The 18783-nt window shown below is 49.5% G+C and overlaps 1 protein-coding gene across 3 annotated transcripts in view; it reads left to right on the top strand.

Annotated features, from left to right (window-relative positions):
- Positions 1-18783, top strand: part of CEP112 (centrosomal protein 112) — a 309494-nt gene that overhangs the window by 248871 nt on the left and 41840 nt on the right. For all 3 annotated transcript variants that reach the window (XM_061145040.1, XM_061145039.1, XM_061145038.1), the window contains one exon: positions 1197-1346. In XM_061145040.1, the coding sequence (XP_061001023.1) occupies positions 1197-1346 (150 nt within the window). The remainder of the gene's footprint in view (positions 1-1196; positions 1347-18783) is intronic.

Here is an 18783-nt window from a genome sequence, read left to right as displayed (position 1 = left end):
TCCTGCTTTGGCAGGCAGGATCTTTACCACTCGCACCACCTGGGAAGTCCATGTCGGTCGTGAGAGCTAATGTTCCTACAGGACTTGGCTTCTGGAAGACTCCATAGTTTCTGTTTGCTGCCTCATAATACTGTACTCTAGTTTTGTTATCAAAACACAGTTGAAAAACTGGGCTTCAAGGAAATCACAGAACTAAGTGGTCCAGTGTTTCTCACCAACCAGCCCTTCTCCAGTAGACCCAAAAGTATAAGGACCTAAGGCAGGGTGAAAGTTCTTTTTTCTTTTATTAGAAGGGAAAACCATTTCCTGATTCTGAAAGGAAGTTTGTTGAATTGCTGTTGAATTTTAAAGGAAATGGAGACATCCAAACCCAAAGAAGAGTAATGCTCCCAGTAAACCTATTAAAGAGAAAGGGCCCTCACCCGGTTATTTGAGACCACGGAGGGGACCCAGTGACGGAAGAGAGCCAGTCCTCGAATGTAGAGAAGCCACAGCAGTCTATGTGACTCAGGAAGAAAGCAACCTGTCGGGAGCGATATCAGGATAAACTCCTCGTCAATCCCAAAACCTTGTTTCAGAGGAAGACAGGGCAGGAGCTAGCTGAGAGACAGCGCCTAGTACGGCCACCGGCCCGGGTGCCGGTCCGGACTCTGTCTCCTGGTCCCGCGCTGGGCTCTTTCTCTGCCTCTGTTTCGCCCTCTGTGGAAGGCAGGCGATGACAGTGCTGGCCGCTAAGTAGTAACTGACACAGGAATGGAGGTGCTTAACACAGTACACGAGCGTGAGCACACACTCAAAAATCGTCGTGTAGAACTAGGTGGCTATGAAGAATGGACTCTGATTTTTTTTGGTTATTAGAGTTCAAAGGATTATGAAAGGCAAAATAGCTTTTTTCTTTTCCACTCCAGCAAGAATGTTTCTCGGTAAAATAAATCCTGACACATTTCATATTTTCAGGATCGCAGATGTTCTTTCCCCTGATGAGTAAATACTGTGGAATGTTATAGTGGGAACGGCTTCCAAGCGTGTTTGGTTCAGCAGTTGCTCACCATTCACAGCTCTCCCATGTGGAGTCTCATGCACTGGTGCGCGGGCGCTCGCTGCAGCCGCGCCTCTCTGCGAGCGCGCCGGGGAGGCTGGGTGCACGAGGCGGGCCGTGTCCGAGGCCGGAGTCGCAGCACGCGCTCTCATTGCAGGTGATCGCCGAGCTGCAGGGCACCGTCTCCTCACTGCGGGAGGACAGCAGCCGGCAGCAGCTCGCGGCCGAGCGGCGGCTCCAGGACGTCATGCGCAAGTTTGAAGACGAGAAGCAGCAGCTGATCAGAGAGAACGAGCGAGCTGTCCAGGTAAGGCGGTTTCGTGTGGCTGCCGGCGGGCGAGGCAGCCGCGGGAACCGGTGTCCAGCTCGCCTGCCGGCCTCGCGTGCACTGGGCTCTGATGCGGCCGGCCCTGCGAGGCCACGTGCCCACGGGGACAGACACCACAAGCCCAGCATACTCACAGCCGACACATGCTTGAGAGCCGCCCCATGTCCACCCTAGGCCCCTTGGAGCCACCTCTGGCCAGAGCGAGCGCGTTGGCACCGCTGGTGGGTAAACGCACAGGCAGCCCCAGTTTATCTGCCCCTGCGCACCGCGTCCCCCCGACCCTGCGGGTGTCTGATGGGCGGACACCCGCTCTGTGGCGGCCCCGCCTCCGTCGGCTGGGTGAGCCCCTGGGCCCATCCGCGGTCACAGGACAGCGTCGTCCTGACTTCACCGCAGAGAGCATGGATGAAAGCCTCTGCGTCTTGCGGGGTTTAATGTGAGGATGAGCGTCCGCAGACTATAAGTAACATTCTAAGAGAACAAAGCGTGTATTAAAGAATCCCCGGCAGAAGATGATTTCTCGGTCATTTGACTTTGTTACAACGGTGCTGAGCGCATGTAGGTGAATCACATCAACACAAAGCGCAGAAAAAGAAAAGGAGCGCTTGGGCTTTCTCTCGCCTTTTCTGCCCAGTCCCTCCATCTTTCTCTCTTCTGGCCTGTTGTAGTCCGTCCGCATGATTTGGGGGAAAGTCAGTGTCAGGGTAGTTTGCTTTTTCATAAAAACCCCTTACGCCTGGACAGCGGTGAATAGAAGGAAAAAATCTTAAGATGTGGACAAAACCTTTGAGGCCAGTATACCTGCCTCCTGACCAGGGGTGAGGCCGTATTTTGTTGTTCATGAGATTTTCCCTGAGTTTTTACATCTGTGAGTGTTTCTTTCCCCCTTACATGTGATGAGACACAAAAACGTGTTTCTTTTTTAATATTCTGATAATTTTTTTAAAAAATCTTTGAATTTTCATTTATAAATGCAGGAAAAAGTCCACATTGGTCTGTAGAACTCTTTTGCTTTGTATGAACTAAGTTGACTACTTTCTTTCAACTATTTTGCATATAAAGATTTCATTTTAAGTGAATTTCTTTTCCACTTGAAATCCAAATACTGTGTTGTAGTTAATTGCCAAATTTTAAATAAATAATTGGATCCCAACATATGCAAAATGGAAAACATCAATTTACTCCATAACAACATAATTTCTAGTATTGTTTCTTAAAGATTAAAAAAAATCTTGAAAGAAATATAATTCATATAACTGCTTAGTTTTGTTTATTTTTGCAGTTGTAATCCATTTACCTGTTAAGAGGGAAAAACCTTCTGATCTTAATTTCCAGCCGACCATCAAATCATAAAGACTGAAGTTGAAGTTAAATGATGACAGACATACATTGACACACATACACTGGGCTTCCCTGATGGCTTAGTGGGTAAAGAATCTGCCTGTAGTGCAGGAGACACAGTAGACACAGGTTCGATCCCTGGGTTGGGAAGATTCCCTGGAGAAAGAAATGGCAACCCACTCCAGTATTCTTGCCTGGAAGACCCCAAGGACAGAGGAGCCTGGTGGGCTACAGTCCAAAGGAGCAGGGGGGTTCTCAAAGAGACAGACACGACTAAGCACGGAGGCACGGGATACATACGCACATATACACACATATATATACACACATATATATTTATAGTATATAATGAGCAAAACTTAGATACCTGAAAATAATTAAAATTACAATGTAGATAAGGTGTGCTTGAGTTTTGATTCATTCATTTATGCTGTGGTTGAAGTGCATGAATTTTTTTTTACTAACCTATATCAGTGTTAATGTGTTAACACTTGTTGCCTTGCTTTTTTTTTTTTAAAAGGCTATGTCACAAAAAATAATAGGAATGATAGCTAGTATTTCTTCAACAAGTACTGTGTACCAGGCTCTCTGCCAAACATTTCCATACATCCCATGTTGCACTGTCTCATTTAAGTCTTATAAGTAGTCTTGACGAGGGAGGCATTTCCACTGCCCCATCTTACAGATGGAAGAGTCAAGGCTCTGCGGTGAAGTGACCACCGAGGACAGGTTCAGTGTCTTCTGACGCGAGAGCCTTGGCGATTTTACCGTGCACAGAAGCCCCGTGTCCACACTGCCTGTGACAGCAGTCAGGGCCCGAGTGCATCGGTGAGCTTGGGAGACCTTGCTCTCATTTCCCGGCCACCTGAAGGCGGGTAGCGCCTTTGCAGCAGTTGTTCCTCTCGGCATTCTAGTCGTGTTTGTTTTGTAGACGCAGATACACGGATGGAGTTAGATACTCAGAGACACAGTCACCAAATAGTTTTCTGAGACCAAGTACCTTTGTCTGCATATACATTCAAGTTAAGCTGATGAGGACCTACTATTTGTAGTGTTAGGTATTAATGTACTTAAATGTCGGTTGTCAGCAGCGCCGTAAGAACAGGAAGCGTGCGTCTGCCCACCTTCCGGGCTGGAGGATGGGGAAGGCGCTAGACCCAGCGGCAGGCCGAGCCGGCCGTCGGAGGGCCCCCGTGGGTTAGGGCACGCGGGCCTTTCCTCACAGTGAGGCGTTAGGCGAAAACGGAGGTGTGTCCAGCAGGCCGAAAAACCCGCTCACAGGGTCGCCAGTCTGGAGAACAGCCCGGAGTACCTCTCACTGTTCAGTCACCCCAGAGACATGCCGTCTCCAGGTAAAGGCGCGCCCGGAGCCTTAGCCAGAAGGACGCTCCTTCTCGCGCTCTCGCCTGTCGCGGGGCTCCCGTTGCGGGAAAGGCCGCCCAGCACCAGCATCCCGGCTCCTCTGCGTGCTGTTCTTCAGCCCAGCACGTCAGCCGACAGCGGAGCAGTGCAGAAAACGATGCCGCAGAAGGGTACTTCAGGGTCTTAAAGGTGTTCACGAGATTGTTTTCAGTGAAAACGCAACTTACACAGCATGACGTACGGAAGGGGTTGTCTTTGCCACCCAGAAAGTACATATAAACAGAAGAAAGGCTGGAGTTATGTGTCAGTATTTTGCTGGTGGATACTCTTAGTGGTGGAATTTGTGGTAATTTTCCTTTCTTAGCTCTATACTTCAGTTCTTAATTTATTTATTTTAATGGAGAATAATTACAATATTGTGATGGTTTTTGCCATACCTCAACACGAATTGGCCACAGGTATACAAGTGTTCCCCCCCCCCCCCATACTTTAGTTCTAACAACACTTTTACAACAAGAGACGGTAAAAATTGTTTGCTAGAAAAGAAAACGCCTTGGCCTGAAGGAGTTCAGAGGTGGACGTCAGGGAACCCTGCAGGTGAGACCCACAGTGGGCATGAGCCTTGCTGTCTAGGAGACGAGGAGGGGAGCGCGCTGTGGAGGGGACCTCCTGGGACGTAGAGAGAGTTCTAGAAACACGGTCACACGAGCAGATCCTTTGCGCTGAGGTACACCCGGCCTCGAGAGCAAAAGTGCTCACCGCTGTTCACGGCTTCAGTTCATCCTCAGCTTAGAGTCGAGCTTCTGAAGAGATCTGTCGCTGCTGTCTAACAAGCCGCCCCAGAACCCGGGGTTTAGAGCAACAGCTGCTAGGGCGCTCGAGTCTTCGCGTCGGGAGTGCGGGCGGAGGCGGGCGCCGGCTGTCAGCTGCTTCCCCCGGAAGTGCGCTGGGCTGCAGTGCCCAGGACCCTGCGTGGCCTCTTTCGTTTTGTTTTACGAAAATCTACTCCATTGTTTTTGTAAAAATGGATAATGGCATATGCTCATGAATAATTCAAAGTGCAGTGGGGAAAGGGAAAAATACCTGAAGTCACCGAAAGTTCATCACTCAGAAGTAGCCAACCGCCTTAGCAGTCAGGCGAGGTCGTTTCAGGTGCCTGACTGTTGCAGGGAGAAAGGAGAACCAGATGGACTGGTGAACTGGGTTAACACTCTAGAGTCTGTATTTGTGTTCGGCTTAGAAAAATCTCAAGTTGATTTTACTTAAATTCAGCAGATGGGTGAATCTAGAGTTAAACAGGAAGAACTGTTAAACTTTGGGGCAGAATTTGAGTTTTGGCTGAAAACTGAGTTCATTAGAAAAACATGCGTGCTCCCTTGACCCTCTTCACGCCTCTCGCCTGGGGTGTACACTGTCTGGGTTTATGACACTCACACAGTTTGTCTCTAACTGCAACCTTACTTAATAGCCACACTGTCTTTAAAGGATGTGGTGCTTCCCACTAGGCCTTTTATAATCAGCCTTCCACACTCCCACCCCTGAACTTCCTACTTTAATGTGGTTCCAAATGGGCTGGATTTCATGGGCAAGTGGTTCTTTCAAGACTCACGGTGCTGCCTTCCCCGGGTTTTTCCATGTTTAAGAATGTCTTCTGGGACGTCCCTGGTGATCCAGTGGTTAAGAATCCACATTTCGATGCAGGGGGTGAGGGTTCGATCCCTAGTTGGGGAGCTAAGATCCCACCTGCCTCACAGCAAAAACCCCAGAAAAACAACAAAAGCAATATTGTAACAAATTCAGTAAAGACTAAAAGTGGCCTGTATAAAAAAAGTCTTTAAAAACAGTTATAAAAAAGTCTGCTGATTAACACTTAGGTTTGAATGACCTGCGAGATGGACATAGTGTCCTTATCTTCATTTTCACCTGAAAACTTAGATGTTGCTCACCTGGCACATAAAACTGCTGTGGGGAAACTCGGCAAGGGCTGAGCTTTCCCAGGTCGGTCGTTTGCTTTTTCTAGGGGATTCCCGAAGAAGTCTGTCTTTATCATTAAGCTTAATAGATTAACACGGATAAATTCTGCTTTTAACCAGGATCCCCCTAAATGCTAAGCATTCCATATCAACTGTCTCTGAAGCGCAGAGAACCTCCCCTCCATATAACACTTACTGGTAGAGTCTCTGCATTTTCTGGAGCCTAGGGAAGGGGCGGGAGAGCTGGAGCAGAGGGTGCTTACAGGCTGGTTGGGCTGACTGCTCTTTGAGTTCACACTGCCTTAAAGGGCCTGGGGGCAGCGGCATGTCATCCTGGGGAAGGAGTTGTCCCAATTTGGTGTCCGTATCCTGTGGTTTTTCCAGTATCATGTACAGACATGAGAGTTAGACCGTAAGGAAGACTGAGCACTGAAGAACTGATGCTTTCACACTCTGGTGCTGGACTAGACACTTGAGAGTCCCTTGGACAGTAAAGAGCTCAAACCAGTCAATCCTAAAGGAAATCAGTCCTGAACATTCTTGGAAAAACTGATGCTTAAGCTGAAACTCCCAATATTTTGGCCAACTGATGTGAAGAGCCAGCTCACTGGAAAAAGGCCTGATGCTGAGAAAGTTTGAGGGCAGGAGGGGGAGGAGGTAACAGGCAGCAGAGGATGAGACAGTTGGATGGCATCATCGACTCAATGGACGTGGGTTTGAGCAAACTCTGGGAGATGGTGAAGGACAGGGAAGCCTAGTGCGCTGCAGTCCTCGGGGTTGCAAAGAGTCAGACACAATTTAGCAAACTGAACAACAACGATTTTAATTTCTGATGTAGTAAATATTATAGATATAACCCACATACACAAAACCTCTTTGGGGTTCTAAATTTCTTAAAAGTGTAAAGGGGACCAGAGGCCGAAACCTTTGGGCATCGTTTGTCTAGACGTTGCCCTTCTCTTGACCGTGTCGACAGCCTGCCGTCTCCCCTCGCGCTCCCTGTGGTGAACACGGGCTCCGTGTAGAGTCCTTTCCCTTAGGGTTTCAGTGTCGTCATCTGTGACGTGTCTGGGTGAGAAGCTCGTGCCAGATTTGTTCCTTCCTCTAGTGAGGTTTCCACCACACTCTGATGCTGTCCCCAAGTCCTCCTCCGAAACCGTGCTGTGGGACATGTTCTGCACACTGGGGTCTGCACGTCTAGGGAGGGGACGTGCAGCTGGTCTTTATCTACGGGTGGGAACAGCACGCAGCACCCAGACCCACGTGCAGAGTGACGCATACGGATGCCCTGAACGGGACGGACAGAAACTGAAGACCCCCTCGCACCTTCCAAAACAGTTGGTGGTCCTGAGAGGATTTGGGGATTGCAAAGAGGAGGTCGTGCCCAGATTCTGCTTCCTTCTATCACCAAGCAGACCCTAAGTTTCTTGAGCGCAAGCACTTACTGCTGGGTTTGTTTCTGTGGAAGTTCTAGAAATAGACTGAATAAATGAATGATGCAAAGTGAAAGTGAAAGTCGCTCAGTCATGTCCGACTCTTTGTGACCCCATGGACTATACAGCCCATGGAATTCTCCAGGCCAGAATACTCGCGTGGGTAGCCGTTCTCTTCTCCAGGGGATCTTCCCAACCCAAGGATGAACCCAAGTCTCCTGCATTGCAGGCAGATTCTTTAGCAGCCGATGTTACCTCTTAAATCAAGGCTCTGGAAAGGAATCACATCACTTCATTCTCAAGTTATTTTGTTGGTGGCAGCAAGCTCGTGAATGCTTTGTGTTGTGGTAGCAGATACCCGAGAATGGCTGAGATTTGCGCTGGCAGATTTGTGTTTTGCCTCCTAGGCAGATTCTAATCAAACCCCCTCGCCGCGTTTACACAGCATCTCTGTTCTCAAGACCCCAGGCTGCCCACCAGAGCCAGCCGTCTGAGCGGCTGTCAGCACCGCCCCTGAACTCACACCAGTTGGCAGGGGATGTGGGCAGAGGCGGTTCTGCAGGAGGACCAGGAGCACTCCTCCGGCGTCGGGCACCCCCCAGGCCGAGTCCTCTCTTTGAAGCTGGTGGATTGAAAGTGCCTCGCTGTGAAGCCAGATGTCCGAGTGGAGATTTCACATCGCAGAGAGGTGTTGTAAAATTTTCGCTCGCAGGCACAGAAAAGAGATTTTAGAGCTAGGATGCTCCTCTGCCTTGGCCACTGCCTGGGAGTTTATGAGGAAAGGTCACTGCCAGGGGGCTCGAGAAATCTGGTCTGTGTTACCAGCAGGGCTGGAGGGAGGGGAAAGAGCATTTCATAAGGTTGGGCAATTCTTGCTGTGCTGAAAGCTCACCAGAATCCACTTCCCAGAGAATGAAACTACAGACCTCATTGCGGGGTTTCATTGACATTGAGAAACAGGGAGCAACCCTGGAGCCTGGCATCAGACAGCCCTGCCTGGAACCTGCTCACCATCTAATTCTCGTCTCCCCTGTGCACGTCCTGAGGGCGTGGAGGGCACACTGTCTCGGTGTCCTCTGGAGCTGGAATTAATGATGCCAAGAAGAGAAATGGATTTTCCATCCCACCCAAGGTGACTTGCCTGCCCACGCAGAGAGGAAAACAGCCGTTTAGTCCGAGTAGCGTCAGGCGGGAGCACCGTTTTCCAGAAAGGGTGCTCTGGGCAGTGGGCTGGATGTGGCGGGCGTGGGACACGGTGATGGGGGAGCAGAGAAGGGGCCAGCGGTCTCCCCATGAGTATCCCAGCCCCGCCTCTCCTCCAGCTCTGTTCTCTGGCAGATCTCTGCTCTACTTAAAGATGTATTGAAGGTCATTTGTTCAGTGGGAAAATCCTTCAAGCACTATGAAGAGCACTGTTAGCCCCTGGAGCCGGGTCTGTGTGTTACAATAACAGGGAACTGAGCAGAGTTGGGTGAGTGAGTGTGAGAGTGCCTGGGGAGGGCAGACACAGGCAGGAGCAGGGGCTGCTCCTCCGCTGACGCCTGTGCCCCGTGGAAGAGCAGAGTCGTCAGGGACCGCATGGGTCCCGCAACCACTGCGTGGGCCAAACTGAGAACGGCTCTGGTTCCTCAGATGCTGGAATATAGGTGCATCCTTCAGCTTTTTTTTAACGTATAAAAAAATTAACAAATAACTGTTTGGAAATATTTTCATCCTTAATAATTCTGAACTAATCTGAAGCTGTTTCAAAGTCAGTATGATGACCTGAAATGTGTGATTTCATCGTTACCTAAGCAGCCACAGCTAAAGTGACTGAATGACTGCTGTGTATTATAGCCTTCAAGCTCCAGTCCCCATGGTTGCAAGGACCGTCCACCTCCCCAGGACGGGGTTGGAAGGACAGACAGTAGATGAATGGCTCTCCACCATCCTTGATTCGCTTTCGAGCTACCGGGCACCCTCCTGCTCTGCTTTCTCTGAGGCATTGAGTCAGCTCTTCCCCAGGCCCTTTTTCTAATCCCAGCATGATGTAGCTGTTGAGGTCTGAATCCGTGTTTTCCCACCTCTAGTGCCCCCCCAACTCCATGCAGCATTGACCATATTGACCCACAACTTTCCCACTAGAGCAAGGCTTGGAGAACTTTCCCCGTCAAAGGGCTGGAGAGTGACTATTCTGGGGTCATACAGTCTCTGTCACAGTGATCCGGCTCCTGGTGCTGCGCTGTGCGAGCCTCAGTTTGTTAACAAGTGGGCGCGGCTGGACTCCAATAAAACTTTATTTAGGAGAACAGGCTGGGTGCAGATGTAGCCCACCGGCTGCAGTCTCCTTGCCGGGATCAGGGAGCTCACGCCGCCCCTGGTTGGCGAGCCTCCTCTACTGGGCTCGCGCCCTCCACGTGGGTGTCCTCTGGTCCGGGCTGGGCTTTGCAGACCCTCTCCCGGCACAGCGAGCTCATCTCCCCTGTGACTCCGGCTGTCACTTCTGTTGAGACGCTCGCCGGAAGCCTCGCCTGATCCTGGCCGGGCCCCACAGCTCCCATCTTCTGCCGGAGACGCACCACCGCTTCCCACTTAGTAACTGCAGCCTCGAGTGAGCATCTCCAAGCCGGCTCCTCCCTCCCGCCCAGCGGGGTCACCACCCCCACCTGCCAGCCACGCTGCTTCCTGTTAGACACTTCGGGTTCGTCTTTGTCCTCTTGCCCTCACTGCCATTTATCTCAAGCGTTCACTGGAGTCCTCGAAGGCATTCCTTACTCCTCCGATAGGACCCTACTCAGAGCCCTTCTCAGCTCGCGATGGTGTCCGTTGCTGTCTCAGCAAGGGAGGCTCTCAGCTCCGCCCAGCAGGAGGAGCTCTGCCAGAGGAGGCCTGGATCACTGGTTTCCCTGCCTCACAAGGAGAGCTTCAGGATAGAGCAGAAGAGCAAAGCTATGGACGAAGATTCACAGACGAAAAGTGAGATCCAGTAGACGTGTGAGGAGCGGCTGACTCTCATCCCTGGTTTAAATTGTAAATCAGAATTGTGACGGGCCTGGCTGCTACCTGATGGGCGTGAATGCTGACCCTGAAAAAGTACCCAATGATGCATCGTCACTGGAAGTTCAAATCAGCGCCAGCTCTGGAAGTCGGTGTGATGGAAGCTGCTGCCGTCAGACGCACATGATTGGAACCTTCAGTGCCACTCATGGGAGTGTGTCCTGTGGATACACTTGCAAAGCTCTGCAGTATCTTTGTAGCCTTATTTGAGCTAAAAGATAGGGAGAAATAAGTGATGCTACATGAAAGCAACGAGACACTTTGCTGTTGTTCAGTGGCTAAGTGTCCTATGCTCCATGACCTCACGGACTGCAGCACGCCAGGCTCCCCTGTCCTCCACTGTCTCCCAGAGTGTGCATTGAGACAGTGATGCCATCCAACCATCTCATCCACTGCCGCCCCCTTCTCCTTTTGCCTCCAGTCTTTCCCAGCATCAGGGTCTTTTCCAGTGAGTCAGCTCTTCACATCAGGTGGCCAAAGTGTTGGAGCTTCAGCTTCAACATCAGTCCTTCCAGTGAATATTCAGGGTTGATTTCCTTTAGGATGGACTGGTTTGATCTTGCAGTCCAAGGGACTCTCAAGCGTCTTCTCCAGCACCACAATTCGAGAGCATCAATTAAAGAATGAAGTAGATCTGCCTTTGAAAGTGGGGCAAGATTTCCAATATGTAGTCAGTGAAAATTCAGAATGCAGCACATTATGTACATTTAAAATTGCCTGAACGGGTCTCAAAAATGATGAAAGCACAGGCCACCTTGACGAGGTGGGTAACTCATACACGTTTGTTACTGTGTTTCACGTGATCCTACATTGACACGTACAGGTTGGGATATAGATATCCAATGAAAAATGGAAATGGGTTGCATGTATATGTGTATATGTATGTATTGGTATGTGTGTGTGTATACTTTTCAAAAAAAAGATAGAATGCATATATTGGGATAGCCAGAAAGCTCATTTGGAATTTTCTGTAAGATGTTATGTAAAAACTGGAACAAACTTTTTGGCCAATGCAATATATACGTATCTACATATACATATATTCTTCAACAGTTATACATTCTTAGGAAAAAAAAGTGAAGCTGTGAATAATAAGCAGTTGTACTATCATAACTGATTCTCCTAAATGTGCCTTGTAAATCATGGAAAAATTTTAAGACAGGCCTTGCTCATTTTGCTTTACACTTATGTAGTGTTATTTTTAGGGGATTTGTTGCATTAAAGAAATAGAACATGTAGAGAGTTAACTTTACACAGAATTTCTAGGGAACTAAATCAAATCAGTAAATTAACAAGGATAAGCCTAGTTTTTATAATTAATTTTCCAAAAGCATATAATGAGGAAAAAATTCATGTGATGTCATCATGCCATCGAAAAAGACCAAAATGTCATTTCCAGGACTGTCAGCAGGAGTCGTTTGCTGTCATAGCAGCTGAGACTAGAGATTTGGAGCAAGTGAGATCGGGGTGGTTAGTGGGTTGTAGGAATGCTTTAATGTTGGAAGCATAGAGGAAAGAGAGGAATTAAAAACAAAGACACAGCCCCCATTTTTTTCAAGAGAAGCAAAACCCTTTTGCTTTTATGTTTCTGTCACTTGCTCCAGGATCCTTCATGAAGCCCTCTAACCACCTAAATAAATATTCATATGACTGCTCAACATCTCATTAATAAACCAAGATTTGGTGGTAACATATTTCAGAGTAACATATGATTTGCATCTCACCCTTGTTTAACTTTAAATCTCAAGCAATTAATAAATTAGACTCGAGAGGTTTTTAAGAAGTAACATCTTACACGCACCACAAATTGCATTATTTTTATGTGTAAATAATGATGAAAGGAGAGATTGTTCCTTTGATGTCTGTAAACTACACTGTGAAATATGCAGAGAACATTCTTGAGTTCAGTTGCAGCCAAAACAAATAGACTAGTTCATAAAACAAAGCAGCAGCATTCTTAGAAGCAAGCGTTACTTTTTCTTTTCTTCCCAGTTCTTTTTCCATCATATATCCTTGCCATTCCTTGGGGCAGATTCATTCCAAGTTCAAAAGCGATGCTGGCCTGTGTTTCCTCACCCCGAGAGCTGGGTCCTTCTCAAGCTCTTCCCAGTAAACTTGTCTTCCCGTCGAGCTCAGACCAGACCTCAGCTGGACAGCCAGTTCCCTGCAGGGAATTATTTTTGTCAGCAATATTCCATTATTGCTCAAAAAGCCAATTATTTCAAATGTTAGCAAACACTCGTGTTCCTCAGAGAGATATATTTACTCACTTCTCTATTTTCCAAGCTGGTTTATCTAGCTCCCTTTGTTTTTAAATAGTATCTGCAGATCCTTGTTTACAGCGTCTGCGTCTGACCTGATTTTTTCTTTGAGATAGTCAATAAAACAGCACCTTGTAAGTACACGTCTCCCAGGGGAAGGTTGTGGAAGTGGTTGGGCTCCTGCTGGAACGAGGAACAAGTTCTGACTAACAAGCACGATGAACATCATGAGGAGGTTCACTTTCCACATCGGGCATGTCTTCCTCCTCGAACACAGCGTGTGACCAAGATTACACACGAGGCGGTCATGTACCGATGTGGGAGTTGGTCCGTAAAGGTGGCTGAGCGCCAGAGGATTTTTGCCTTTGAAGTGTGGTGTTGGAGAAGACTCTTGAGAGTCCCTGGAACTGCAAGAAGACCCAACCAGTCCATCCTAAAGGAAATCAACCCTGAATATCCATCGGAAGGACTGATGCTAAAGCTGAAGCTCCAATACTTGGGCCAACTGATGCCAAGAGCTGACTCATTGGAAAAGACCCTGATTGAGCGCAGGAGGAGAAGGGGGCGACAGAGGATGAGATCGTTGGATGGCATCACTGACTCAATGGACATGAGTTTGAGCAAGCTCCTGGGAGATAGTGGAGGACAGAAGAGCCTGGCATCGCAGTCTGTGGGGTCGCAGAGAGTCAGACATGACCAAGTGACCGAGCACAAAACACGCTGGACTGGAGACCCCAGAGGTGTACACTTGACCTCCAGTTCCTCCGGGCGGGACAGCGGGTCTCCTCCACAGGGTCAGCTTTGCCGCAGCCCCATCATGGCCTCACTGACACATCCACCGTTTACCTCCTCAGCCCAAAGCCTTTTCACTAACACTGATCCTGGGCTCCGATCCTAAGCTACCTTTTCTCTGGCTGAGAAGTTATTCTAATTTCTTTTCATCTGATGGTGGTTTTCTACTTGAGTTCACCATCTTTCTGTTCAAATCCATTGTTTATTTATTCTAAAAGCTTAATGAGCAGAGTATTAAATACAGTGGATTCTTGTGAAACCGCCTCCTTTTATACCAGCTACAGCCCAGTCCCATAACATCTCACTGATTAACAGTATCTTCAAGTGGAAAAGAGTCAGAGAGAACCGGCCCCTACCTGCATTCTCCTACCCTCATCCCCACCCCGCTCCACAAAATTAAAGTCCTGAGCCCGTCGGAGGGGGCGGCGTGGTCCTTTCCACACAGCTGTTGGCAGCATCAGGCCTTGAGCCCAGGCTTCCACCTCTTCAGCATTTCCCTCATGCTCACTGTATCCAAACACACATGAAAATGGAAATAAAGGAAAATACATTTTACTTTAAAATCTACATGAGCTGCCAGAACGGATGAAGTGTCTCCTCACAGTCATGCATGGTTCCTGTGACTCCCCCTGGCCAGGGGCTCAGTGAAGCCAGCGCTTGTTTGGATGTTTAAGGAACATTTCCCTCAATGGCTGGCTCTGTCGCTTGCTATGATTTTTAAACTATCACCAAGTGTCCTTGGAATCAGAATATTCAAGGTCAATTTAGAATAGAGGTGAGGGTTCAAGAAGCAACTTTCTGGACCCCTCACTAATTTAAAGAGCGTTCCAAAGGAAGGAAACTGGTACATAACCACTCCTTGCCGTCTCGCAGGTCTGGGCTCTACAGACACTTAAGCCAAGACTGATTTGTGACAGTTTGTTTTCCAAGAAGAGGCTGGATATTTTAAGGATCCGTTGGGTTCGACGGCTCTATTTCTATGGTCAGTGAACGAAGGAAAGCTGTTGACACAGCAGCCTGCTGTGTTTTTGGAAGACACTGACTGGAAATGGCCGGCTCTGGGTTCCTCTGAGCAATTTTCTAACCTTTGCTGAACTGGGAAGCATGAAGCAAAGTCCCACCTTTCTATTGCATCTGCTTCACTTTTCTGAGACTGGAAGAATCCTCCCTGACGTGCTGGCGTGTGCTGCGTTTCAGAGGTGGGCAGGCCTTCCTGACATGGACTCCGGAGCCGGGAGTGTGTGGGTCCGAACCCTGCTCCACCGTCTAGAAGCTGTGGGGCCTCAGACAAGTCCCCTCAGCTCTGTGCCCCACTCTCCTGATGTCAGGAAACAGTTTACAGTAAAATGTGTGGGAATGACAGTGAGAAGTAAATGGCTTACTGCTTGAGCAGCGTGGAGAATAGTGCTTCTACTTAATAAGTCCACATATACATCATTGGTGGAGAAGGAAAAGGCAACCCACCCCAGTGTTCTTGCCTGGAAACTCCCATGGACAGAGAAGCCTGCCGGGCTATGGTCAATGAGGTTGCAAAGAGTCGGACTCAACTGAAGTGACTTAGCACGCACAGGTACATCACTGGAGTAGGAAATAGTAACCTGTTCCAGTCATCTTGCCTGGAAAATTCCATGGACAGAGGAATCTGGAGGGCTGCAGTCCCTGGGGTCTTGCCTCTGCCCTGACTCTGGGCAGGCACTGCACCCAGGCTGGCCCCTCCTGTCCCCGCCCCACCCCTGGAGCCCCCTTCACTTCTCAGGTCCTTGGAGACCTGGGGGCCCAGGAATGCACCCCGGCTCTCACAGGCTCAGGAGGTTCCGCATCCCCAGCCATCCCTGTAGGCCCGGCCATGCCCTCCCGGTACGCACGCGCACCCAGGTGGGCGGCCCCTGCATCAGTCTGCCCCGCCCCGCCCACTCCTGCGCGGTCTGCGTCTCCTCTCAGATGCCTGTCCCCAGAAAGACTTCCTTGACGGTGGCCTCCCGAGACCGACTTGGGCTCCGTGCTCTAGGCCCACCTGTGGGCTCTTTCTCCCCACAGTGTGCACACGGGAGTGCGGACACGGGAGTGTGCGCACGCGGGAGTGCGGACGCGGGAGTGTGCACGCGGGAGTGAGGACGCGGGAGTGCGCACGCGGGAGTGAGGACGCGGGAGTGCTCACGCGGGAGTGAGGACGCGGCAGTGTGCACGCGGGAGTGCGCACGCGGGAGTGCGCACGCGGCAGTGCGCACGCGGGAGTGAGGACGCGGGAGTGCGCACGCGGGAGTGCGCACGCGGGAGTGAGGACGCGGGAGTGCGCACGCGGGAGTGAGGACGCGGCAGTGTGCACGCGGGAGTGAGGACGCGGGAGTGCGCACGCGGGAGTGCGGACGCGGGAGTGCGCACGCGGGAGTGAGGACGCGGCAGTGCGCACGCGGGAGTGAGGACGCGGCAGTGCGCACGCGGGAGTGCGGACGCGGGAGTGCGCACGCGGGAGTGAGGACGCGGCAGTGTGCACGCGGGAGTGAGGACGCGGGAGTGCGCACGCGGGAGTGCGGACGCGGGAGTGCGCACGCGGGAGTGAGGACGCGGCAGTGTGCACGCGGGAGTGAGGACGCGGGAGTGCGCACGCGGGAGTGAGGACGCGGGAGTGCGCATGCGGGAGTGCGCACGCAGGAGTGCGGACACGGGAGTGTGCGCACACAGGGCATGCTGGCAGCTGTCCTCTCTGCCCCTCCCCCTGGACTCCCAGCCCCAGCAGGTTCAGGGCCGCTCACCACAGTCGAGTCCAGCCCGGAGCCGAGCCGCGTGGTCACCCCGCGCTCACGTGCTAGCTCACCGAGTGGTCACTGCCAATAAAGCCAGGCCCAGCGTCCCCTCAGTGCGGGCTGCATGGTCAGCAGAGACAGAGCTCCTCTTAGAAAGACTTTGTTTTTTAAGTTTTCTGGGAGTAGAGTTCCTTTCACTGTTGGGTTGGTCTCGGGTGTGCAGCGAAGTGACCCAGTTGTACGTATTTTTTTTCTGCTTCTCCTCCCACATAAGTCAGCGCAGAGCTTTGAGCACAGTTCCCTGCGCTGGCCAGTGGGTCCTGGTTGAGAACCTCTGTTACATACAGCCGTGTGTCTGCGCTCATCCCGGACTCCTGGTGTATCCTTTCCCCCGACCTTTCCCCTTGGGCACCCTAAGTCTGTTTTCAAAATCTGTGAGTCTGTCTAGCTTTGTAAATAAGATCACTTATATCAATTTTTTAAAATTTTGGCAGCACACACACCGAGAAAGCAAGCAGCCTCGCCTCGGCAGAGTCTCTGAAGCCCTGCAGCCGCTGCGACACGCCTGGGTGCCTCCTCAGACCCTCCTCTTCTGTCCCCTCTGTGTCTCTGAGGCAAACCATTCTGAGCATTTCTCTGAACTTTTCAAGCAGAAACACTTAACAAGATTTTAGGGCTAAAAAAACAATCATACTTACAAGCTTTACCCCAAGAAGAGAACGTTTTCTTGACTCTCATTTTTCAGTGATCAACCCCTAGTCTGTCTTTGCTGTTTGTTCTTCAGTCTCTCGGTCGTGTTCGCCTCTTTGTGACCCCATGGACTGCAGCACACCAGGCCTGCCTGTCCTTCACTGTCTCCCGAAGTTTGCTCAAACTCATGTCCATTGAGTCAGAAATGCCTTCCAACCATCTCATCGTCTGTCATCTCCTTCTTCTCCTGATCGCAGTCTTTCCCAACATCGGGGTCTTTTTTTCAGCGAGTTGGCTCTTCACATCAAGTGGCCAAGGTATTGGAGCTTCAGCATCAGTCCTTCTGATGAAGGTTCAGGGTTGATCTCCTTTAGGATTGACTGGTTTTATCTCCTTAAAATCCAAGGGACTCTCAAGAGTCTTCTACAACACCACCGTTCAAAAGCATCAATTCTTCGGCATTCAGCCTCCTTTATGGTCCAGCTCTCACATCTGTACGCAACCACTGGGGACAGCCCTCACCCGTGTATGACCACGGGAGAAACCACAGCTCTGACTAGAAGCCCTGAAGAGCTGGACTTCCTTTCCTTTCTCCTTCAGATGTTTATCCACGTTCTGTTTCATCATGTTCAGGTTAGATTATTTCATGACTCTTTTTTTAGTGTTTTATTAATAAGCATAAAGAAATAGGTCCCCCTAAAAAGTTCAACTACATTCTCCCAAAATAAAATCAATAACATTCAATACAAATACATATTTAACTACTAATTAAATAGACATTGAAATTAAGGGGTCCATGGAAAGAGGCTGTGTTCCTAACAGGATGAGTTGAAGGAGGCGCTTTGCAAAAATTCAATCACTGATTATATTCTCTAGAAAAACAGTAAATATTTGATTGAAATTAAAATGGTAAATGCAACTTCCAGTTAAGTTATAGCAAAACATCACCTTTACACTTTAGGATGTTTGCTTAGCCAAGTAGGGAGAATTGAGAGGAGTCAAATTATATTTATATAATTAATATTATATTAATAGAGAAAAGTTGTCAGAAAAAATATTTATAGGCAAAAGTAATATTTTTGCTTCCTTTAGTTCTTAGGTTCACTGCCTCCAAATGGTTATCAGGTCAGCCTGCCTACATGACCCTCGGTGGGCAAGACAGAGAAATCATCTTCTCATTCTTACCTCTCTTATTTCCTCCTGGCCAAGATATCTGCGGCCTTTGAAACGTTTTCACCTTCAGCCGCCATGCTTTCACTGGGGTGCAGATTCTCTAACTGCTAGTTTTCCAAGAAGTCGTGTGCAGGAAAATTAAAACTTGAAAGCCGGAGAGTCTGGAAAAAGGGATTGGACCCAAAAAAATGTTTTCAAAGCCATGCTTTGTATTTATGTATGGCATCTGTAAAGCACAGCTGCTATGCTGGGGGACATTGGGTAGGAATATGGACTTTCTAATACCCGCCTTTAGGTTAAGCCCTGGAGCCAAAAGCCAAAGAGGAAAAACCACTAATCAAAAGAATAGATAAAAATTATCTACAGTAACCATAATGTGGCATTTCTGAAAGTCGTCAAATCAGTTTCAAAACCTTATTTTTGTTCTAGTTCCAGTGTCTCTTTGGAGTTTTCCTCTCTCTTCTGGGACTGACCTGTTTTCCTCTCTGTGAGATCATTAGAGTTTAAAGACAGCCTGTGTGAGCTGTGAGCTCTGGGCTGGCCGGCTGGCCGCTTGCCTGAGGCACACGGCAGCCTTTCAAAGGCTGTTTCCGGGGGCAAGGCAAGTTTTA

Source organism: Dama dama, chromosome 5 (assembly GCF_033118175.1).
Source record: "Dama dama isolate Ldn47 chromosome 5, ASM3311817v1, whole genome shotgun sequence".
Taxonomy (NCBI): domain Eukaryota; kingdom Metazoa; phylum Chordata; class Mammalia; order Artiodactyla; family Cervidae; genus Dama; species Dama dama.
Note: the sequence above shows the minus strand (reverse complement) of the source record. Positions and strands in the feature narration are given on the sequence as shown.